This window comes from Populus euphratica, unplaced genomic scaffold (assembly GCF_000495115.2).
Source record: "Populus euphratica unplaced genomic scaffold, PopEup_1.0 scaffold643.1, whole genome shotgun sequence".
Lineage (NCBI taxonomy): Eukaryota > Viridiplantae > Streptophyta > Magnoliopsida > Malpighiales > Salicaceae > Populus > Populus euphratica.
Genome location: NW_011500273.1, coordinates 27,313 through 52,183, shown reverse-complemented (window position 1 = coordinate 52,183; position 24,871 = coordinate 27,313). Strand labels below are relative to the sequence as shown.

Sequence of the window (24,871 nt, the reverse complement as noted above, 5' to 3'; positions counted from 1 at the left end):
AAATATTTCTCCTAGTTTTTGAGTGAATGTGGTGATTTATCTTTTGAAAGAGTTTGTTCTGTAAGAAGGGAAAAACTTCTTTAAAAACTGTTATTGTATTTCATCCCAAGCACGAATGGATCCTGGTCTCAAATTTTATAGCCAAGTTTTAGCTTTATCTTTTAATGAAAAAAGAAAAAAGTTTTAATCTGATGGTGTTCATGCTATAATTTAAGTCATTATAGGTGTTACAGACCTCCTCAAATTCTCTTAAATGCAAGTATGGATTTTCTAAATCTAAGCCATGAAAAAAAGATAAAAGTTGAATAATGTCTAGCTTAAAATTAAAATGAGATGCATCAAGAGGAAAAACTATGCATGATGGTGCACTTGTTCTTATGGGATTCATGTTGTCTCTAAGTATTCTAACACAATTATTCTTATTATTCTCATTATGAAGTGATTGATTATCTTCTTCGATCATATTTTCTAAAAATGATGAGGATACTCTACAAAATCTACCACTTAATGTACGTGACCACACTCTTATACACGTGTAGGAATAGAATAAAAAGAAGAAGAAAACAAAAGAAAAAAAAGTTATATACAAGAAAAGTGAAAATAGAAAATAAAATAAATACTATAATTTGTACAAGAACTTACCTCCTCGACAATGACACCAAAAACTTGACACGATCAAAAGATTGATGTCTTCTCCCAAGTGCAGGAGTGTTGAAGTAATAAATAACTCGGCAAGACCGACGTCGAACCACAAGGAGGTTATTATATAAATTATAGATAATAATAATATAATAACAACAATAGTAACAACAACAACAATAACAACAACAAGAACAATAACAATAATAGTACTAATTGTAGTAGTAGTTAGTAGTAGTAGTAGTAGTAGTAGTAGTAGTAGTAGTAATAGAAGAAGAAGAAGAAGTTAATGAGAACTTTGAGATGAAAGATTAACGTAAGGATTAAATAATGACAACAACAAATGTTAATGGTAGAGCATTTACTAATGGTATGCCAAACAAGTATAGTATAAACTCTTATTATTTAATTGGAAACTACACACAAAGGAGGTTCCAATCAGATTATAAATTGTTAACATGATTATATTAATTATCTTATTTAATTAATGCTAATACTTGTAAATATTGTCAGACATTCATAATTATAGCATATGTTAACAATAAATCAAAGAAAAAAATAAATAAACAAAATAAGAACATAAATAAGATAAAAGTTAACTAAGTAAAGAAAAGAAAATGAAATGCATGAACAAAATATTAATGAAAATAAAACTTAAGCATTACAAAAATACAAAGAAAGAAAGCAAAAACATAATCTGGATCAAGAGACCAAGATGCCTAAATGCATGGCAAATGCCTTATTTTATATGTTAAAATTGAAAACTATTGATTTGATGACTAATTGATGAGTGGGTGGCCAACTCTTGACTTGGTGACAATTCTTATCTTCTCTTTTCTACCCAAAACATCATTGATAACGTCAAAATTGGAACCACTTGAAAACATGAAAGTTGTAGGAAATTATCTCAGCTTTCCAGGAAAACAAATGGAGGTCATTTGGACTCCTAAAACTCTAGATATGGACCAAACATTGAACAGTATTCGGGCTGCAGTACAGATTCAGACTTCTTCGTTATTGCTATAATTTGGACTTAAAAATAGTCTTTTTAAATCTTGGGCTCCCATAAAAGTTGTATACCTATGTCTTACCTTTCCATCCATATAAAATGTAACTACATCCGAGATCTACAGCTTTAGATATGACCCAATTACCAAATAGTGTTCTGGTTTGGACTGCACCAACATCTCTTTTCTAAGTTTGGTCATCTCTTTGTCCTTTCAATTTCAGTTCTTAACTCATCATCAATCCTTTCATTTATGTGATAGGCCTGTATTTAAAATGAATATTTACCATAAATTAAAGGTATCTTGTATTATCAGATATGTTATTATAAAACATGTTTTAGTTAAGAAGTTATTAATACTTTAAGTGCAAAATGATGACATAAAAACTTGATAAAAATATACTTTAAAGTACTATTCATAGATAACAACAACAACAACAATAACAACAACAACAATAATAATAGTAATAGTAATAATAGTAGTAGTAGTAATAGTAATAACAATAATAATAATAAAGAAGAAAAGGTTGATGAGAACTTTGACACGACTAAAAAATTGATGTCTTCTCTCAAGTGCAGGAGTGTCGAAGTAATAAATAACCCGGCAAGACCGAGGTCGAACCACAGGGAGGTTAATTGTACAAATTATAAACAATAACAATAGTAACAATAATAACAATAACTATAATAGTAGCAATAATAATAATAATAATAATAATAATAATAATAATAATAAAGAAAAAGAAGAAAAAGAAGAAGAAGAAAAGTTGATGAGAACTTTGAGATGGAAAATTAACGTAAGGATTAAATAATGATAACAAACAATGTCAAGGTTAGAGGATCCGTTAATGGTATGTCAAACAAGTATAGTATAAACTCTTATTACTCAATTGGAAACCACACACAAAGGAGGTTCCAATCAAATTATAGATTGTTAACATGATTACATTAGTTATCTTATTCAATTAATGCTAATACTTGTAAATTTCGTCAAGCATTCATGATTATAACTTATGTTAACAACAAATCATGTTTCTTTCATAGCTCAGGTGTTGGTTATACCATACAGTATGGGCTATGAAAGTGCCAAGCATATGTTGTACCAAGTTTTATACAACATAAATCAAGATTAGTCATTTAACAAGAAAAGTATTAAAAAGTGAATAAGATAACAAATATAAAACATGTTAGTATCAAACATTAAAGTCCATATTAAGTTTATACTATACTTATTCTTACACCATTAGTGTAACCTTTTCACCTTGACACATAAATAAGATAAAAGTTAACTAAGTAAAGGAAAGGAAATGAAAGGCATAAACTTGATATTAATGAAAATAAAGCATAAACATTACAAAAAATACAAAGAGAGAAAGCAAGAGTGTTCATTTGTTTTACATATTTGACACACAATGTTTTTAACAGATTTTAATTGACCACTCTTTTTCAATTCTAGTGCCTCGACTTTTCTAGCTAAAGATGCAAACTTGGCTTGGAGGTCATGATCTTCCCTAAGGTTGTACATACCTCCGCTAGATGTATGATGTTGAGTTTTACTCGGTGCCTGATAAGTACCCGCGGTGTCCCAATTTTGAGCATTTTCAGCTAACAAGTCTAAGTACTTCATTGCTTCATCAGGGTTTTTATCTTCAAAAGTTCCATTGCACATCAATTCAACCATTTGCCTGTCTTTAGGTGTTAACCCTTCATAAAAATGTGAAACCAATCTCCATGTTTCAAAACCATGATGAGGGCAAGTATTAAGTAAGTCTCGATACCTATCCCAACATTGGTAAAATGTTTCTCCTGGTTTTTGAGTGAAAGTGGTGATTTGTCTCTTGAAAGAGTTTGTTCTGTGAGATGGGAAAATCTTCTTTAAAAATTGTTGTTGCATTTCATCCCAAGCACGAATGGATCCTGGTCTTAAATTTTGTAGCCATGTTTTAGCTTTATTTTTTAATGAAAAAGGAAAAAGCTTTAATCTGATGGTGTTCATGTTACAATTTAAATTATTATATCTGTTGCAGACCTCCTCAAATTCCCTTAAATGCAAGTATGGATTTTCCAATTCTAAGCCATGAAAAGAAGGTAAAAGTTGAATAATATCTGGCTTAAAATTAAAATGAGATGCATCGGGAGGAAAAACTATGCATGATGGTGCACTTGTTCTTGTGGGATTCATGTGATCTTTAAGTGTTCTAGCACGGTTATTCTCATTATTCTCATTATGAAGTGATTGATTATCTTCTTCGGCCATATTTTCTGAAAATGATAAGTATACCCTACAAAGTCTACCACTTGATGTGCGTGACCACACTCTCATGCACGTGTAGGAATAGAATAAAAGGAAAAAGAAAACAAAAGAAGAAGAAACAAGAGAAAAGAAATAAAGTTATATATAAGAAAAGTGAAAAGAGAAAATAAAATAATTATTATAATTTATACAAAACCTACCTCCCCGGCAATGGCGCTAAAAACTTGACACGACTAAAAGATTAATGTCTTCTCCCAAGTGCAGGAGTGTCGAAGTAATAAATAACCCGGCAAGACCGAGGTCGAACCACAGGGAGGTTAATTGTACAAATTATAAACAATAACAATAGTAACAATAACAACAATAACAATAATAGTAGCAATAATAATAATAGTAGTAGTAGTAGTAGTAGTAGTAGTAATAGTAATAGTAATAATAGTAATAATAATAATAATAACAACAACAACAACAACAACAACAATAAAGAAAAAGAAAAATAAAAAGAAGAAGAAAAGTTGATGAGAACTTTGAAATGGAATATTAATGTAAGGATTAAACAATGATAATAACAAATGTTAAGGTTAGAGGATCCACTAATGGTATATCAAACAAGTATAGTATAAACTCTTATTATTCAATTGGAAACCACACGCAAAGGAGGTTCCAATTAGATTATAGATTGTTAACATGATTACATTAGTCATCTTATTCGATTAATACTAATACTTGTAAATCTCGTCAAGCATTCATGATTATAACTTATGTTAACAACAAATTAAGTTCCTTTCATAGCTTAGGTGTCGATTATACCATACAGTATGGGCTATGAAAGTGCCAAGCATTTGTTGTACCAAGTGTTATACAACATAAATCAAGATTAGTCATTTAACAAGCAAAGTATTAAAGAGGGAACAAGATAACAAATATAAAACATGTTAGTCTCAAACATTAAAGTCCATATTAAGTTTATACTATAACTATTCTTACACCATTAGTGTAACCTTTTCACCTTGACGTAATAAACTTAGCTAGACATAATGAAAGAAAGAAAAATAAATAAACAAAATACGAACATGAATAAGATTAAAGTTAACTAAGTAAATGCAAGGAAATGAAAGGCATAAACTTGATATTAATGAAAGTAAAGCATAAACATTACAAAAAATACAAAGAGAGAAGGCAAGAGCATGATCTTGATCTGGAAACCAAGATGCCTAAATTCATGGTAAATGCCTCCTTTTATAGGCCAAAATTGGGAACTATTGATTTGATGACTAATTGATGAGTGGGTAGCCAACTCTTGACTTGGTGGCAATCCTTATCTTCTCTTGTCTGCCCAAAACATCATTGATAATGTCAAAATTGGAGCCACTCCAAAACATGAAAGTTGTAGGCAATTGTCTCAGCTTTCTTGTGTAAAAAATTCAGCTCATTTGGACTTCTAGAACTCCAGATATGGCCAAAATACTAAACAATGCTCGGGCTTCTTTGTTGTTGCAATAATTGGGACTTGAAAATGGCTTTTTTAGATCTTGGGCTCCATATGAAAGTTGTAGGCCTATGTCTTACCTTTCTATCCATATAAAGTAGACCTAAATCTGAGATCTATAGCTCCAGATATAATCCAATTACTGAACAGTGTTCCGGTTTGGATTGCACCGACATCTCTTTTCTAATTTTGGTCATCTCTTTGCCCTTGCAATTTAAGTTCTTAAAGTCATCAATCAATCCTTTCATTTATATGATAGGCCTACATTTAAAATGAACATTTACCACAAATTAAAAGTATCTTATATTATTAGATATATTATTATAAAACATGTTTTAGTTAAGGAGTTATTGATACTTCAAGTGCAAAATGATGATATAAAACCATTATAAAAATGCACTTTTAAGTACTAATCAAACTTTAAGATGGAATATTAACGTAAGGATTAAACAATGATAACAACAAATGTCAAGGTTAGAGGATCCACTAATGGTATGTCAAACAAAAAAGTGGTCAATTAAAATCTATTCAAGACATTGCATGTCAAATTTGTGAAACAAATGAACACTCAACCAATGATTGTCCAATATTGCCTTCTTTTAAGGAATGTCTCCATAAACAAGCTCATGCTTTTAACAATTTTCAAAGGCCTAATCATAACTCATACTCGTAAACATATAACCCTGGTTAGAGAAATCACCCAAATTTTAATTGGAAAAGTGACAATGCACAAACTTGACAATCACAATTTCAAGCACACCATAATTTCTAAAATTCTCATAGATATGCACCTCTTTATGCTTATCTTTTAATGAAAAAATGGAAAAGCTTTAATCTGATGGTGTTCATGCTACAATTTGAATCATTATGTTGCAAACCTCCTCAAATCCCCTTAAATGCAAGTATGGATTTTCCAAATCTAAGTCATGAAAAAAAAGATAAAAGTTAAATAATACCTAGCTTAAAAAGTATTGAACATTGACACGACTAAAAGATTGATGTCTTCTCCCAAGTGCAGGAGTGTCGAAGTAATAAATAACCCGGCAAGACCGGGGTCGAACCACAGGGAGGTTATTTGTACAAATTATAAATAACAATAATACAACAACAATAACAATAACAATAACAACAACAACAACAACAACAACAACAACAACAATAATAATAATAATAATAATAATAATAATAATAGTAATAATAATAATACTAATAATAATAATAATAATAATAATAATAGTAGTAGTAGTAGTAGTAGTAGTAGTAGTAGTAGTATTAATAATAATAATAAAGAAAGAGAAGAAGAAGAAGATGATGAGAACGTGGAGATGGAAAATTAATGTAAGGATTAAACAATAATAATAACAAATGTCAAGGTTAGAGGTTCCACTAATGGTATATGAAACAAGTATAGTATAAACTCTTATTATTGAATTGGAAACCACACACAAAGGAGGTTCCAATCAGATTATATATTATTAACATGATTACATTAGTCATCTTATTCAATTAATGCTAATACTTGTAAATCTCGTCAAGCATTCATGATTATAACTTATGTTAACAACAAATCAAGTTCCTTTCATAGCTCAGGTGTCTGTTATACCATATATTATGGACTATGAAAGTGCCAAACATTTGTTGTACCAAGTGTTATACAACATAAATCAAGATTAGTCATTTAACAAGCAAAGTATTAAAGAGTGAACAAGATAGCAACTATAAAACATGTTAGTATCAAACATTAAAGTCCATATTAAGTTTACATTATACTTATTCTTACACCATTAGTGTAAACTTTTCACCTTGACATAACTAACTTAGCTAGATATAATGAAAGAAAGCAAAATAGATAAACAAAATAAGAACATAAAAGTTAACTAAGTAAAGGAAAGGAAATGAAAGGCATAAACTTAATATTAATGAAAGCAAAGCATAAACATTACAAAAAATACAAAGAGAGAAAGGAAGAGCATGATCTTGATCTGGAAACCAAGATGGCTAAATGAATGGCAAATGCCTCCTTTTATAGGCCAAAATTGGGAACTATTGATTTGATGACTAATTAATAAGTGGGTGGCCAACTTTTGACTTGGTGACAATCCTTATCTTTTCTTGTCTGCCCAAAATGTCATTGATAACGTCAAAATTGGAGCCAGATTGTCTCAGCTTTCTTGTGTAAAAAATTCAGCTCATTTGGACTTCTAGAACTCCAGATATGGCCAAAATACTGAACAGTGCTCGAGCTGGAAGACAGATTCGGGTTTCTTTGTTGTTGCTATAATTTGGACTTGAAAATAGCCTTTTTAGATCTTGGGCTCCATATGAAAGTTGTAGGCCTATGTCTTACCTTTCCATCCATATAAATTGGAACTAAATCTGAGATATATAGCTCCAGATATGACCCAATTACCGAACAGTGTTCCGGTTTGGATTGCACCGACATCTCTTTTCTAAGTTTGGTCATCTCTTTATCCTTGCAATTTAAGTTCTTAAAGTCATCAATCAATCCTTTCATTTATGTGATAGGCCTGTATTTAAAATGAACATTTACCACAAATTAAAGGTATCTTATATTATTAGATATATTATTATAAAACATGTTTTGGTTAAGGAGTTATTGATACTTCAAGTGCAAAATGATGATATAAAATCATGATAAAAATGCACTTTTAAGTACTAATCAAATTACAAACATCACAAGTAGAGAGAGGTAGAGAGAGGACACGGTAAAAGAAAAAAAAGAGAAAAATATTTTTTGTCGTGATGGAGAGAGAGTTGTTGCAATGGAGAGAAATTAAGAGAGGGGGGAGGGGGGAGGGGGGAGGGGGGAGGGTGGTACATAGAAGGAAAAGGAGGAATAAAGAAAAACATGGAAAGTAATTTATATGAGTCTTTTAATTTGATTGGTTTTAATTTAATTGGTGCCGCATGTGAGGCCTGAATATCTTAATAAATCATGTTATTTTTACAAAGAAGATTAGGTTTCTAATTGTGCTATTTGTTTTGTCATTGTGATATTTAAAAAGAAAAAAACAATAGACATGCAAAACAAGAGAATTAATTTAATGCCAAAGTATTCCTTTGAAAATACACATATGGCCACTTAAGTAATTTACACTTAAGTTAGAGGATCCAAAGTAATAATAAATGACATGCTTTAGGTTTTTATATAAATTAATAGAGCTTTTGAAGTGCTTCGGAGCTTTTGTCTTCTAATATAAACAAATTACTAATACTCTATTGAACAGTGTAGAAGGCTTCCGGAGAGTGGCTACCGAAGAATCAACTTCCAATACCCGCCGTTTGTATCCTCCAAAAAGCCACCAACAAACAGACAAAATACTGTAATGCTTTCAGGGAACCGTATAACAGCTGTACCTGGACATTCTTCTTCCATCCATGTGCTCCAAATTTCCGATTCGAGTTATTTACAATTATTAAACTTGACTGGAGTTTATTTGTTATCGTATCCACAGTGCTTTAAAAACAATAAAAATATATTAAAATATTTTTTTAATATTAATATCAAAATTATTTAAAATAATTAATTTGATATCTTTCTGTTAAAATACATTTAAAAAAAGCAAGTTGTAATGTAAAAATAAATACTTATTACATTACTCTACTTAAAACGAGTTTGTTTAAATTAGTTATTTCAAATCAATTAAAATAATATATTTTTATTTAAAAATTAATAAAAACATTTTTTATATATTTTTTAAAAAAACCAAGTTTTCTCATGTAACTAATAAGTATATCTTATTTATTAGGTGAAACTAGATTAACTATATATTGTTTTTTTGTTATGTATATATGTTTTTAAAAACCCAATAATTTTACTCCCCACTTTTCTTCCGTAACGTTTTATTCACCTTTTTTATTATTATGATTATGATGGTGCACCATTCGAATTTTTATCAATCACTTTTCATTACACAGCTATTATGGAATAGAAAAGAGTAAACAAAATCTTTATGATTTTATTTTAAAATATAAATAAACTATTAGTTATTTCATTTAGTTTGAGAAATTCAACATTAAATCTCTATATTTTATATCTATACAATCCATGAAAATTCAATTGTTTGTATTTAAACATTAAAAAATTCATAAAAATTATTATAACTTGAAAAAAAAAGGTAAAAGCAAGACAAAAACCTGCTTGCCCCGCTCCACTAGTTTTTTTTTTTTAATTAAAAAAAAAAAAAGCGAAATCCTACAGTGTTTGTTTCCGTGCTCCTCCTAATAATTAATTGCATTATTATTATTATCCCGTCGTGTATAGAACAAAACAATGCTAAGAAGCTGAAGTGGCAGTACGCTCTGACCGTACTGCTGGCTGTGAGAGAGAAGAAATCCAAGCCAACCATCTCGAAACAACCCCAGCTACCTGTCCCTCTTGATTGATGTTATTACTGCTTCGTCTCGCAAACCTGTTCAAACCCGTGATTTCGGACACGCTTCTTGTATTTATTACACTTCTGCCACTGCCACCAGTCCCATCCCGATGCCTCCCATCCCCTACCAAGTCCAACTGCAGATTCACTGATGCCGATGCTGACGATGTCGACAATCTACGGCTGTCACTTAATATCATTTCTGACCGTAGATAAAGTAGATCTGACGGCTGTACGTCGCTCCATCTCTGGTGGAACCCACCTGAGACGATTATCCTATGCTCTAATCTTGTTTTATCATCAATGGTCAAGAGAAGCCCGTCCTTTCTATGGCCGCCGCGATCAATACATCCAACGGTCAGAGATGCAGACTCGATATTCCTCTTTCTCGAACTCGAACTGTCCATGGACCTTCTAAACGACGTCGCAGCGGGAACAGCTCCTAACCTGTGCTGGAACCAACTACTCACCCTCTCACCAGCCGAAGAATGCCTGCCTGAAATTCGCCGGAATCCTGGAGACGCGGCGGTGGAACCGTCTCCTTGTTTTCCGCTTTCAATGTCCAAGAATTCAGGATCTTGTTCTGCATTGTTGTAATTGATATTGTTAACATCATTTCCAATCAACAGAATATCCTCTGGATCCACTCGGTAGCGACAAAGAGGGCATGTTGAATGAGCGTCAAGCCAAGTATCCACGCATTCGACATGGAATGCATGTTTGCATTTGGGAAGTAATTTTAAAACTTCTGTAGGCTCGAATCTTGTTAAGCAAACAGCGCATTCTAGTCCCTCCTTTTGCCCTCTAAGTGAGCTGAACCGAAATATTGGTAGCGACTCGATTACCGCTCGGTCGATCCCTGAGTGTTTTCTTGCCGCTCTTACATTCGGATCGTTAATGTTGTAGCCCACAACGCTGATAGTGTTACCATTTCCACGCTTGCAGTGTTTGGCATAGAGAAGTAAGAGAAAGGTAACGGAAAATATGGTGGTTAAAACGGCTACAATTATGGCTATGCTTGTCCTGAATGGTGTCTCATTTGGTCTGCTAGTATTTGACTGCGAAAGGGGTGGAGGAGGTGGAGGTGGGTTTAATGGTGTGGTAATGTCTCCATTAATGTCTGCAAATAAGGGTCTAGAACAAATAGAGAAAATCGAAGCAAGAAAAATGAACAAGATTGATGATGCTTTGTTGAAAGCGCCCATGTGTACTCCTGGAGATGGTGGGAAGCTTGAGACTCTTGGGCCGGAAAAGGAGGTTTGTTTTCCGGCGAGATTCTGTGGAATGGGCTTAGATAAGAACACAAAGAAGACGAGACAAAGGCGTCCAACTCACCAGGTTGAGATTTCGTTAAATACTCACAGCTCCTTTTTCTTAAATTACATTCAGAGATGGAGACAGACCCATCAGAAATAACAAAGGAATCATATCAACAACCGAATAGCTTGAACTTAATTTGTAGTTTGTAACGGCCTATCGTCTCTAAAAAAGAGTAAAAAGGGAGAGTTCTTAGAGAGAGAGAGATGAAACAAGTGAACACGCAGGAGAGAGGGAGCTAGCTTGCTGGTTGGAAAGAGATTTCAACCTCAAATCTCCGAAACATGGGTCTTAAAAGACAGGAGCCAAACACGTGACGCATGTTCGATGCTTCACCTCGACAGATCATGAAACATGGTTCCCTCATCCCACCTGAAAGTGTGAATGCCGGACTCATGTCTTGAAATTAACATAGTTATACTATATGGTTTCAACTTTTACTTCTATTAAAATTTAAAAATAAATAATATCTTTTGTGGAAGAATTAGATAAATGAAATTCAATCGTGTGTGTATACATACACATTAAAATATATAATCATCTTCATTCAAGTTTGTTATTAATCACTTCATTCTTAAATTTGAATATTTGAATTCATATCTAAATGAAAAGTCTTGGTTAGTACACACGCCACTCTCGTAATAAACTACATATCCTTAATTAGTTCTCATGTGTAGATATCAGAGAACAAATAACATAGATGGTGTCTTTAAGTAGGTTTCCTAGTCCAACCTGCGAGTCTTCCTATGGCTATGGTCAAGCAAAGTGTTTTTCTCGTCTTCAATCCCTACTATATACACTTATATTCTTGAATTTTAGAAGGCTTTTCCTTAGTCGCTCTTTGTTCAGCCAAGAACTCATTAAATCAAAGGCAGAAAGCATTTTTTCTGGAAATCAAAAATAGTCATTCTCTTTTCTTTATTAATGGTAAAAATAGTCATCAACCTAAAAAAATAAAGAGAAAAGATATATAACAAGCAAAAATTGCTCTTTTAAAATAACAAACTTTGTTTCCATTAGTATTAATAATGAAGATAAAAAAAATGATGTAAACTTGATTGGGCCAGGACCCAATCTCGGTTTTTTTTTCCTTTTTTATTTTTTAACTCTTTCTCTCTTTTTATTTATTATAAGTTATAACTTTACATAAAAAAATTATAAGAAATAACATTATCATTCAAGCAGCTAAAATATTTTTTCTAGATATTTTCATGTTTTTTAAACTATATATTCATTCTATGTTTTAGCTAGAGAGAATGAAAAATTTTTTTATCTCAACATAGAAAAAAATATATCTAACTCTCTCTACTCATTATTTTTACATAATATTTACCTAAAAAATATGAACTGACTTTAACATCAAGGGTTTTTTTTTTGTGTTGGTAACACCCTTATCCGGTCTGTTATCATTCGGGAAGAAAGCTCAAACACAGTGAAGTTTTTTCGATCTTCATTAGGTACAACGACATGACCAAAAAAATGATATCTTTTTTCAAATGCAGGAGTGTTGAATAATAAATAACCTGGCAAAATTAGGATCAAACCATAGGGAGGTTAATTGTATAAATTATAGATAATAATAATACTACAAAAACAATAGCAACATCATCAACAACAACAACAACAATAATAATAGTAATAAAGAAAAAGAAAAGGAAAAAGAAGTTGATGAGAACTTTAAGATGAAAGATCAATGTAAGGATTAAATAATAATAACAACAAATATCAAGATTAGAGAATTCACTAATAGTATATCAAACAAGTATAGTATAAACTCTTATTATTCAATTGAAAACCACACACAAAGGAGGTTCCAATTAGATTATAAATTGTTAACATGATTACATTAGTTATCTTATTCGATTAATGCTAATACTTGTAAATGTTGTCAGACACTCATGATTATAACTTATGTTAACAACAAATCAAGTTCCTTTCATAGCTCAGGTGTCTGTTATACCATACAGTATGGGCTATGAAAGTGCCAAATATTTGTTGTACCAAGTATTATACAACATAAATCTAGATTAGTCATTTAACAAGCAAAGTATTAAAGAGTGAACAAGATAACAAATACAAAATATGTTAGTTTCAAACATTAAAGTTTATATTAAGTTTACACTATATTTACTCTTACACCATTAGTGTAACCTTTTCACCTTAACATAATAAACTTAGCTAAACATAATGAAAGAAAAATAAATAAATAAACAAAATAAGAACATCAATAAGATAAAAGTTAACTAAGTAAAGGAAAGGAAATGAAAGGCATAAACTTGATATTAATGAAAGCAAACCATAAGCAATACAAAAAATACAAAGAGAGAAAGCAAGAGCATGATCTTGATATGGAAACCAAGATGCCTAAATGCATGGAAAATGCCTCTTTTTATAGGCCAAAACTAAAAACTATTGATTTGATGACTAATTGATGAATGGGTGGGCAACTCTTGACTTGATGACAATCCTTATCTTCTCTTGTCTGCCCAAAACATCATTGATAACGTTAGAATTGGAACCACTTGAAAACATGAAAGTTGTAGGAAATTGTCTCAAATTTCCAGGAAAAATAAATGGAGGTCATTTGCACTTCTAGAATTTCAGATATGGGCCAAACACTGAACAGTACACAGGTTGGAGGACAAATTCAGACTTCTTTGTTGTTACTATAATTTGGACTTGAAAATGACCTTTTTAAATCTTGGACTCATATGAAAGTTGTAAGCCTATGTCTTACCTTTTCATCTATATAAAGTAGACCTAAATTTGAGATCTAGAGCTCCAAATATGACCCAACTACAGAACAATGTTTCAATTTGGACTGCACCAACATCTCTTTTCTAAGTTTGGCCATCTCTTTGTCCTTTCAATTTCAGTTCTTAAACTCATCAATCAATCTTTTTATTTATGTGATAGACCTGCATTTAAAATGAACATTTACCATAAATTAAAGGTATATTATATTATTAGATATATTATTATAAAACATGCTTTAGTTAAGGAGTTATTGATACTTCAAGTGCAAAATGATGAAATAAAACCTTGATAAAAGTACACTTTTAAGTACTAATCACAAAGTTTTTATTGGTTTTTGTAAAGTGTGTGAAAACTTAAGAAATAATATGTATGCACATTCAATCCTATACATTCAATCAAGCAAATTTAAATAAAAATGATAAATAATAAATAACATTAGATAATATAAATAAAATAAATGCTAAAAAATAATTGACAATAAAGAAAGTGAAAAAAAATACACAGCCATATAGGCTTAACCCTAGGGTGCTTAATAGAATTGTCATATTGTCGTTGCCTAATATAATTTAGGCTTTTAAATTTAAAGGGAAAGATGGAAAATGGAGTCTCCACCTATGTTTTAAAAAAGTTAAGAATCCTAAAATATGCACTAGTTTCAAATATTATAATATAAAGTTAATAATGCTTGAGAGGAGATAAACATAACCATTACAACATCATTTCTAGAGAAAAGGTTATCTTTGCTATGTTTTTTCTCATAAATTTGTCTTATGTATGTCATCTATTGTCCAAGTTATTTTTAAGCTTATTTGTGATTAATTTATTCTTGATTAATATTTTTTTGAGCTAGCATTAGACTCGAAATCAAGAGTCTCACAACTTGATAATTTTTTGATTTGATTTTTTATATTTTTAGTAAAGAAATACATCTCACTAGACCTACATCAGTCTTTGAAATTAGAAGACTCGTCTACTTAACCATTTGAAAAGGCTTAAATGAAACTTGATGATAACTTAACAAAAACTTGTCAAAAATCCTTCAACATAATTTTAAATACATTTTAAGTTTAAATCATATGTTAGGTTCAAGACATATCTAAAACTAACAAACTTAATGACCTAACCATTTAAAAAGCTTAAAAAACACTTGGAAAAATCTTGATGAAAACTTGTTGACATAATTCTGAGCACATTTTAAGTTTACAAACCAAGGGTTAGGTGATTAGTACTTAAAAGTGCATTTTTATCAAGGTTTTATATCATCATTTTGCACTTGAAGTATCAATAACTCCTTAACTAAAGCATGTTCTATAATAATATATCTAATAATATAAGATACCTTTAATTTGTGGTAAATATTCATTTTAAATGCATGCCTATCACATAAATAAAAGGATTGATTGATGAATTTAAGAACTGAAATTGAAAGGATAAAGAGATGGCCAAACTTAGTAAAGAGATGTCGGTGCAATCCAAACCGGAATACTATTCGGTAATTGGGTCATATCTGGAGCTATAGATCTCAGATTTAGGTTTACTTTATATGGATGGAAAGGTAAGACATAGGCCTACAACTTTCAAATCCAAATTGTTGCAACAACAAAGAAGCCCGAATCTATCCTCCAACCCGAGCACTGTTCAGTATTTTGGTCATATCTGGAGTTCTAGAAGTCGAAATGAGCTGAAATTTTTACACAAGAAAGCTGAGACAATTGCCTACAACTTTTATGTTTTTGAGTGACTGCAATTTTAACGTTATCAATGATATTTTGGGCAGACAAGAGAAGATAAGGACTGTCACCAAGTCAAGAGTTGGTCACCCACTCATCAATTAGTCATCAAATCAATAGTTTTCAATTTTAGCCTATAAAAGGAGGCATTTGCCATGCATTTAGGCATCTTGGTCTCCAGATCAAGATCATGCTTTTACTTTCTCTCTTTGTATTTTTTGGTATTGCTTCTGCTTTGCTTTTATTAATATCAAGTTTATGCCTTTCATTTCCTTTCCTTTACTTAGTTAACTTTTATCTTGTTTATGTTCTTATTTTGTTTATTTATTTTTCTTTCTTTTATTATGTTTAGCTAAGTTTATTATGTCAAGGTGAAAAGGGTACACTAATGGTATAAGAATAAGTATAGTGTAAACTTAATATGGACTTTAATGTTTGATACTAACATATTTTTTATTTGTTATCTTGTTCACTCTTTAATACTTTGCTTGTTAAATGACTAATCTTGATTTATGTTGTGTAACACTTGGTACAACAAATGCTTGGCACTTTCATAGCCCATACTGTATGGTATAACCGACATCTGAGCTCTAAAAGGAATTTGATTTATTGTTAACATAAGTTATAATCATGAATGTTTGACGAGATTTACAAGTATTAGCATTAATCGAATAAGATGACTAATGTAATCATGTTAACAATCTATAATCAGATTGGAACCTCCTTTGTGTGTGGTTTCCAATTGAATAATAAGAGTTTATACTATACTTGTTTGACATACCATTAGTGGAACCTCTAACCTTGACATTTGTTATTATCATTGTTTAATTGTTATATTAATATTCCATCTCAAAGTTCTCATTTTCTTCTTCTTCTTCTCCTTCTTTTTCTTTATTATTATTATTATTATTATTATTATTATTATTGTTGTTGTTGTTGTTGTTGTTGTTGTTGTTGTTGTTGTTGTTGTTGCTGTTTATAATTATTTATAATTTGTACAATTAATCTCCTTGTGGTTCGACCCCGATCTTACCGGGTTATTTATTACTTTGACACTCCTGCATTTGGGAGAAGACATCAATATTTTCATCGTGTCATTAGGCCTATAGATCCTTAAAACTATGAGAATCATTGATCTAATTGTTAAAAATCTTTTAAAAAAAACTTGATAAAAACTCATTAACATATTTTTTTAGTTCTTTTAAGTTTAAAAACTAAGTTCAAGGTCTATGTTGATCCTTAAAACTAGGAGACTCGTCAGCCTAAGTTTTTTAAAAGCATAAGCAAAACTTGATAAAATCTTGAAGAAAACTCGTCAACGTATTTTTGAGCTAACTTGAGTTTAAAAATCAAATATTAAATCCATGTTGATCCATAAAACTAGAAGACATGTCAACCTAACTAATTGAAAACAAGAATCAAAACATCAACGTAACAAAAAATCATTGATTTTTTTTTTTCATTTCTAATATGCATATACAAATGTAAGGAAGATAGAACAATAACAAATTAACGGAGGGCTTAAGTTCATTAAATATGTGATTAGCTTAATTTAGAAATACAAAATTAAAATTAAAATCCACATACTATTACTTGTTGTATGAATTATGTACATGAGCTAAAAGAAAAGTGACCCTCTTGTCATATATGATCGAACTAGGCATGAGGCATGAGTTGTGACCTAAAAAACTATTAATCTTCTTATTAAACAAGACCAAGATCCAAAGCACATCAAAAATCATGTGATGACACAAAACCTAAAATATTTCTCATGCTCAAGTGTTGAACTTATTAAAAAAAAAAAAAAGAGAGAAAGAACTCTACCAACATGTTGAGACCACATGTTTTACACCATACACTCCAAAAAAAAGTTTCATTCTTTGTTATTCTTAACTTTTAACATATTAAAACTGAAGTGCAGTCAAACATGTAGCATTCAAGAGAGACAAAACAAAGATATTTATCTCACAAAGGATGTGAACTCATACCTAAATGAAGTTGTTGTCGCTGTTGTGAAAGTGTTGTTGTTATTGTTGTTGTTTCTGTCGTGAGGATGTAAAATTGCTACTCTAAAACTTGGCAAGAATGCTTTTATTGTTGCAAAGAATGCTTTTATTGTTGCAATGTATATCTATTGTTGTTTCTTTTCTTTTTCTTTTTTTCACAAGTTTTCTTGACAATCACTGCAAGCTTTTTTATGTTGAATGCTTTTTTATGTTAAATCTTCATAACTTCTATAACTAGAAGAACATTTACTGATGTCTTTTTATTTTTTTTATTTTTTAGCTTTTGTTTTAGTCCCCTCTCTTTTAATTGATATTTATCTACCCTTATTTCATATATATCCTATTTTTCCTTTTCTTTTCATTTTGTTTTTACTTACTGTTTTCTTTGTGTTTCTATTTTTTAAAATATTTCAGCTTGCTTCCTTTTTTCTTCTTCTCCTTCTTTTCCTATTATTTACTCTTTTTTCATAGTCTTCAAGGAAATACCTAGAAACCCCTTCAATACTCAATGGCCAGTCCTTAATTCCTCCATAAGAATATCGTATGTCCATCTCTCTTTATACAACAATATAAGCCAAGCCTTTTTGTTACATATTGTAGCGTCGTTCATGGCTTTGAAAGGAGTTTTTTGGGATTTTGTTGCATCTAGTTACAAGCAAGGTTTTTTATTGCCTGGAAATACTTAGAAACCCCTTCAATACTCAATGGTCGGTCCTTGATTCCTCCATAATAATATTGTATGTCCATCTCTCTTTATACAACAATATAAGCCAAGCCTTTTTGTTACATATTGTAGCGTCGTTCATGGCTTTGAAAGGAGTTTTTTGGGATTTTATTGCATCTAGTTACAAGCAAGGTTTTTTATTGCTTGGTTTGATAGCTATAAAATAGAATAAGGTTCTGTTGTTGCATTTGTAAAACAATTGTGATGGTTAGGGTTTTTATATGTTTTATATAATGTATTTTTTGTCGTTGTTTTGTTTTCAATCAAAGGTGTGAGGAGTGTGTTTTGTAGTAGTAAACATAGTGTAAAGATAGTATATTTGGTATGGCAAAATAAACAAAATTTGTAGCATAAAAGGGGGTCTTTAATGGGGTTTTTTTTTCTAGCTTAAATGAAGAACAAAATAGTGTTGTTTTGGCTTGATCTTGTAGTTGTAAAATAAGATGAAAGAGCTCATATTTAATGGATTGGTTTTTCAACAAAACATAACATAGATTGTAAGGTCATATTCCTTAGCATGATGTGCCAAAAAAAAAAAGGGTCTAAGGATGTTTTTCTTTTTACATGTTTGTACCAAGTTTACAATCCCAAAAAACAAGAAATGCAAGGGTAAAGTCTTGGAATTTTATGTGATGTTGGTAGGAAAAAAATGAGGCTGAAAGATATTCTTTTTCATTCTATTTGTAGGCAAAAACTTGGAAGTCAATAAATGTTTTAATGGCTTGTTTGGTCAAGACAAAATAATATAAGGGAATGAAGGGAAGAGTTTCTCATTTTTGTCATAGACATGAGAAAGAAAAATGTTGTTTGTTTTTTTTTTAATCTTTATAATATCCCAACTTTTGCTAACACATTAACTTGAAAATAATAAACAAAAATGTTAAAAATAGTGAAATGCCTTAGAAGTTAAAATGCATTAAGAATGTATTTTTCTTTGAATGTTTTATATTTTTTTATTTTTTATATTTAAAAAAAAGTTATCGCAACAAGAGTCAAAACTAAATTATAATAAAAACTCATTAAAATGATAAACAAAAAGGTTAAAAATTACAAAATAGCCATGAGGTTGCCAAATTGAGTTTAGAACACATTTTTCTTATAAATTTGTCATGTTGTTGCTTTTTTTTTAATTTAAAACAAATGGGATCAAAATGGAGTTACTAGTAGGAAAAAAACTAATTGTTTGAAAGTGATTTTAAAGGCTATCTCGTGTTTACAGAACAAGATTAACCTAGATTATTTATTCTAAATGATGTGATATTTGTTGTCTAAGTAATGGTGGGTAGGTAAAAGAAAAGCTTTTTCTTAAACATAATGGAGCCATTTGTAAATTAAAAAACTAGGAAAAGACAAGTGAGATCGACTCTTCAACATGCATGCCATCACAAAGAGGAAAAAGAATAATCAATCCAAAAATATGAAAATGATGGCTCTCTCCCCATCCTGCATGGACCATCTGGTACTAATGACAATGTTAACATCTTGATTTTTTTAATTAGCCTTTCGAATACATCTCATAAACAATATTAAAGCTAATCAAGAAATAATCATACTGAAAGATTTTTAAAAAATATACATTGTAAGCATAGTAAAAGCTTGATTTATGATCAATTTAACACTTTAAATGCTCTGAGTTTTTAAACCATACAAATACTATAGAAAAAAAGAAAACTCCACAAGAAATATATTCATTAAAGGGAGAACTTGAACTTTCTAATCACATGTAACTAGCTCTGATCACGTACAAAACAACAAAATCACCTTAAAAAACCATAAATAAGACCTTTTATTTCTAAAATTAAAAAAACAAATGACAAGAGGGGAGCCACAAATTGTTGCGTGCTCAAGATTTAATTAATATTATCTTATAATTCACACAGCCTGATGTCATTAATTAATAAACTACTACTCGATTGTGTGAGAGAGGGGATCATTTTCAGTGGTAAAATGAAAAGAAATAAAAAAAACATATTGAATTAAATTCAATTATAGCTCTGACAAATTCGATTATCTTGATTTTATTCGAGCTTCACGCTAAGAAAGAAGATTCTAGGTGGTCTGACTAATCACTCTTGCCATTCTCTACAAGTCTTGGGATAAAAGAACAGGGGTGTTAACATGATCACTTCTGCGTACGCACATCCAGAGACATTTTGCTCCAAAATCTCTACTGAGAAAGAGCGACAGAGAGGAAGGGTTGAATTCTACCGTCTTTCATGAAATGAGAATTGGACATTAAAATGAGAGAATGTTGACGAGAACAGGTGGAAAATGAAGAGAACTAGGAGTGGCATGATAGAAAGAAAGAAGAACGAAAGTTCAAGAGAAATGGTGGAAAGAGCGAAAAGAAAATCAAAACGAAGAAAGCACTAAGTAACGAAAGTATCTACACACCAAATTCCCAAGTAACAAAAGCGAGGCTTCAGAAAACTACGACATTGCACCATTCGAAAACATTACGGAGGTTATTTAAGAGCCTTGAAACAAGGGAAGGTAGGGGAAAAAACAGAGCCCTCTTCAGAAACCACTAGCAATTCACTCAATCATCTCGTCGTCGTCGTCGTTATCGACAATCTCTTGAATTTTCATCTTTTTCACCTTCTGGGCAGCATCATCCCTTGGGGCTTTGGGAATTTGAATCAAAACATCAGTCTTCTGCCCAGTGGCTGCATTAACGAGCCCACCATTCTTCTCCACACGATAAACCAAGTTCTGTCCATCTGGGCCTGCATCTATGTACACGGTAGAGTTCTCATCAATCTCTTCTCTCACGAGCATTCTCGATAGCTCTGTAACCACCTTCCTCTCGAGCCATCTCCTTATGGGTCGTGCACCATAGACCTAAAACAAGAGATGAACGACGTGAGTTCCTTCATCAAAACAGAGCACATAACAAGTGACATAATATGGTGTAAGAACACTCACGGGATCGTAGCTTTCTGCCAAAATATAATCCAGGGCAGCATCTGTAACTGCCAAAGCAATACCCCTCTCAGCAAGGCGGCTGGCAACGTCCTTCATTTGTAACCTTGCAACCTTTCTCAGCTGGTCATGAGAGAGTGGATCAAAAACCACTATCTCATCAAGCCGATTTAGTAACTCAGGCCTGAACTGCTTTCTCACCTGTCAGAAAAAATCAACAAATGACATCAAGTTAGTATCTCAACTTTCTTCAAGCCACAAGCCTACGACGAAACCCATCTAGACTGCACGACCGAATTGATAGAGCATTACGCTTACCTCTTGCATCACTCTGTCTCGAGCAACTTGCATGGAACACTTGCCCAGCAGTCCAGACAGAAGGTGCTCCGCTCCAAGGTTGGAAGTCATGATAATCACTGTGTTTCTGAAATCTACAGTGCGGCCTTGACCATCTGTTAACCTTCCATCATCAAGGACTTGAAGAAGAGTATTAAAGACAGAAATGTGAGCTTTCTCCACTTCATCAAACAGCACAACGCTATAAGGCCTCCGCCTCACGGCCTCTGTCAGCTGCCCACCTTCTTCATGTCCCACATACCTGAAATACAAACACGGGTGAGATATTGTTCATGCAAGCTTATAGAATAGAGAAAAAGAAATAGATGGAAAGTAAGTACTAACCCAGGAGGAGCACCGATAAGCCGAGCTACTGAGTGTTGCTCCATGTACTCTGACATATCGATCCTCACTAGTTGGTTTTCATCATCAAAGAGCTGTTCAGCAAGAGCCTTGGCAAGCTCAGTCTTGCCAACACCAGTTGGACCCAAGAATAGGAAAGAGCCAGTCGGCTGTTGAGGCCTGCCTAAACCAGCCCTTGACCTCAGCACAGCCTCTGCAACAGCGGTGACTGCTTGGTCCTGTCCTACCACTCTATGATGCAACCTGTCTGCAAGCCCGATTAGCCTCTCCTTCTCATTCTGGCCAAGCCTTGTGAAAGGAATGCCAGTCCACCGACTCACTACTTCTGCAATGTGTTCTGGTCCCACAGTTTCTGTCAGCATCAAGTTCTCGTCAGTGGTTGATCCTTCAAGACGTGCTATGGCAGCTTCCACTTCCTCCAGTGCCCCATAGCGCAAGTCAGCAACTCTGGCTAAATCATATCTTCTTTCAGCCTCTTGTATGGAGAAAAGTATCTCCTCTCTCTTCTGCTTGAGCCGCCTGATCTCATCAATCCTTTCTTTCTCCTTTTTGTATTTCATCAACAAGGGCTGAAGCTTGTCTCTCAAGTCATCAAGTTCTTTTACAACCTGAAACAGTATCAATATTGTCAGATTTCCCATGAGAGAGATATTAAGCAGCGCATAATTGATTCCCAGATATTCTTTTAAGGTGGGATTCTTACTTCAGCCAGTCGAGCTTTGCTAGCTTTATCCTTCTCCTTCTCAAGAGCATGAAGTTCAACTTCTAGTTGCATTCTCTTCCTTTCAAGGCTATCAATTTCTTCAGGCTGGCTATCAAGTTGGACTCTCACATTTGCACAAGCTTCGTCGACTAAATCAATCGCCTTATCAGGCAGGTGACGACCTAAACACATCAACCGAAAAGACCAGAATTTATTATCCCGCCGAATGATCCCAATATATCGATCAATTATGTGTGAAAATATACTACACTTCAATAAAATCACCAATTCCAAAATCGCTGGTGCAAATTAAAACCTGAAGGTGGAATTGAACTGTTAAAACGTACCTGTGATATATCGACTTGATAATTGAGCTGCAATCACAAGAGCTCTGTCCTGAATTCGAACACCATGATGACCCTCATACTTCTCTTTCAATCCTCGAAGAATGCTTATTGTGTCTGGAACACTAGGCTCAGCCACATAGACTTGTTGGAACCTCCTCTCGAACGCAGCATCTTTCTCCACATACTTCCTGTACTCTTCCAGGGTTGTGGCACCAATGCACCTGAGCTGACCTCTTGCAAGCATTGGCTTGAAAAGGTTAGCGGCATCCATGGACCCCTCTGTTCGACCCGCACCTAGAACAAGATGAATTTCATCAATAAACAGAATCACCTTCCCCTCAGCTTCCTCCACTTCTTTCAACACGGCCTTTAACCTCTCCTCAAATTCCCCTCTATATTTTGCGCCAGCAACAAGGGCACCCATATCCAAGGCAATGAGCCTGACATCAGCAAGATTACTTGGAACATCCCCTCTCACGATCCTCTGGGCCAAACCTTCAGCAACTGCGGTTTTGCCAACTCCTGGCTCTCCAATAAGAACAGGGTTGTTCTTAGTTCTCCGTGACAGAATCCTGACAACCCTCCTGATCTCCTCATCTCTTCCAATAACAGGATCAAGCTTTCCCGCACCTTCCACAAGATCTCTCCCATAAGTCTTCAATGCCTGAAAATTAGTATCCCCAGAAGCATTCTCCACCTTCTTCCCTTCCTTTCCACGGAGTTTCTCTACCTCAGATTTCACTGTGGAAGCGGAAACTCCGACTTCTTTGAACAAATCTCTTATTTGGGAGTCCTCGAGAAGGCCCAAGATCATCTGATCAACAGCTAAATAGGAGTCCCCGCGTGATTTTTGTAACGCTTGAGAACGCCTTATCACCTTTATAAGACTAGTGCTGGGCGGGACTTCATCAGGAGGTGGAGACTGAGATGGGAGTTTCTTGAGGACTTGATTGAAAACTCTTTCTGCTGCCTGAGCAGTATTCTCACCATCACCGGCATTGGCAACCGCTTGTCTCATTATTCCACTAGGGTCCGAAATAAGGGCCACTGCAAGATGCAATGGGGTTATCTGGGCATGACCAGCACCCACTGTCAATTCGTGAGCTGTTGCAAGGGCCTCGTTGGTCTTGTGTGTGAACTTTCCAGGATCCATTGATTCTTTAACTTCAACGTCCTTTCTTCAAGCGAACCAAACGACAACGGTTTTGGAACTGATCATAAGAGATAAACATGACAGCCATGTAAGATTTTTCCAAGAATATACAATATAGTTGTATTACAACTACTAGCCACTAGCAGGTATACTTGCAATAAGAATAAAAAAAAAAAAAAAGGTTGCTGTCGCCGTTCGGAATGCGAAAAGCACAGAACAGAAAAGCGCTAAAACTAGAAAATGAGATTCAACGAGAAGGAAATTGTAATTCTAATTTCTGCGTACCTGATCAGTTAACGAAAAGGATGTCTTTCTTTCAGCTAGCTCCTTGCCCTAAAACTAGAGCTGAATCTTCGATTGTTGAATCTGTTTCCGAATTGAGTTTGATCCTCTCTTTTCTTTTTTTCTTTTTTCCTGCTTGGAGTGAAACAAAAACGAAGGGATGGAGGTGTGTTTTGAAGAGACGAGAGAGACATCTGGAAACGAGTAGATACGAGGCACTAGAAACTACTAGAAAGATATGGAATAAACATGCTCGCTTGCTCTTACACCTCTCCCCTCCCGTCTTGTCCCTACAGTAATAACTAGTCGTAAATTTATCTTTTTTTAAAATAAAAAAAACCTCTGGCTAGGTTATTTTCTTAAAAAATTAAAAATATAAAGTAAAAATATATTTAATTAAATAAATTAATAATTTATGTAAATAAAAAAAGTTAGCATTAAAAAAA

At 32.8% G+C, this 24,871-nt stretch overlaps 2 protein-coding genes across 3 annotated transcripts; both read right to left on the bottom strand.

Annotated features, from left to right (window-relative positions):
• Positions 1 to 9,557: 9,557 nt before the first annotated feature.
• On the bottom strand, positions 9,558 to 11,487 carry ATL43 (RING/U-box superfamily protein). Its single transcript, XM_011008978.1, has one exon. The coding sequence runs from the start codon at positions 10,988 to 10,990 to the stop codon at positions 9,686 to 9,688; it is 1,305 nt and encodes a 434-aa protein (XP_011007280.1). The 5' UTR covers positions 10,991 to 11,487; the 3' UTR covers positions 9,558 to 9,685.
• Positions 11,488 to 20,591: 9,104 nt separating this feature from the next.
• On the bottom strand, positions 20,592 to 24,659 carry HSP101 (heat shock protein 101). Of its 2 annotated transcripts, XM_011008976.1 has the most exons (7): positions 24,429 to 24,659; positions 22,991 to 24,201; positions 22,644 to 22,825; positions 21,923 to 22,548; positions 21,560 to 21,839; positions 21,245 to 21,442; positions 20,592 to 21,160 (listed from the first exon to the last, which is right to left on the bottom strand). In XM_011008976.1, the coding sequence occupies exons 2-7, from the start codon at positions 24,141 to 24,143 to the stop codon at positions 20,855 to 20,857; spliced, it is 2,745 nt and encodes a 914-aa protein (XP_011007278.1). In that variant the 5' UTR covers positions 24,144 to 24,201; positions 24,429 to 24,659; the 3' UTR covers positions 20,592 to 20,854. The 2 variants fall into 2 exon arrangements, with proteins under 2 accessions (XP_011007278.1, XP_011007277.1); XM_011008975.1 differs by lacking the exon at positions 24,429 to 24,659 and having other exon boundaries at positions 22,991 to 24,237.
• Positions 24,660 to 24,871: the final 212 nt, after the last annotated feature.

Bases quoted from the DNA above. Each gene is read 5' to 3' on its own strand.
- ATL43 (XM_011008978.1), bottom strand. From the start codon at position 10,990: ATGGGCGCTTTCAACAAAGCATCATCAATCTTGTTCATTTTTCTTGCT.
- HSP101 (XM_011008976.1), bottom strand. From the start codon at position 24,143: ATGGATCCTGGAAAGTTCACACACAAGACCAACGAGGCCCTTGCAACA. The intron at 22,826-22,990 runs GTACGTTTTAAC...TGATGTGTTTAG, and splicing joins ATCAAGTCGATATATCACAG to GTCGTCACCTGCCTGATAAG. The intron at 21,161-21,244 runs GTGAGTGTTCTT...CTCTTGTTTTAG, and splicing joins TGGCAGAAAGCTACGATCCC to GTCTATGGTGCACGACCCAT.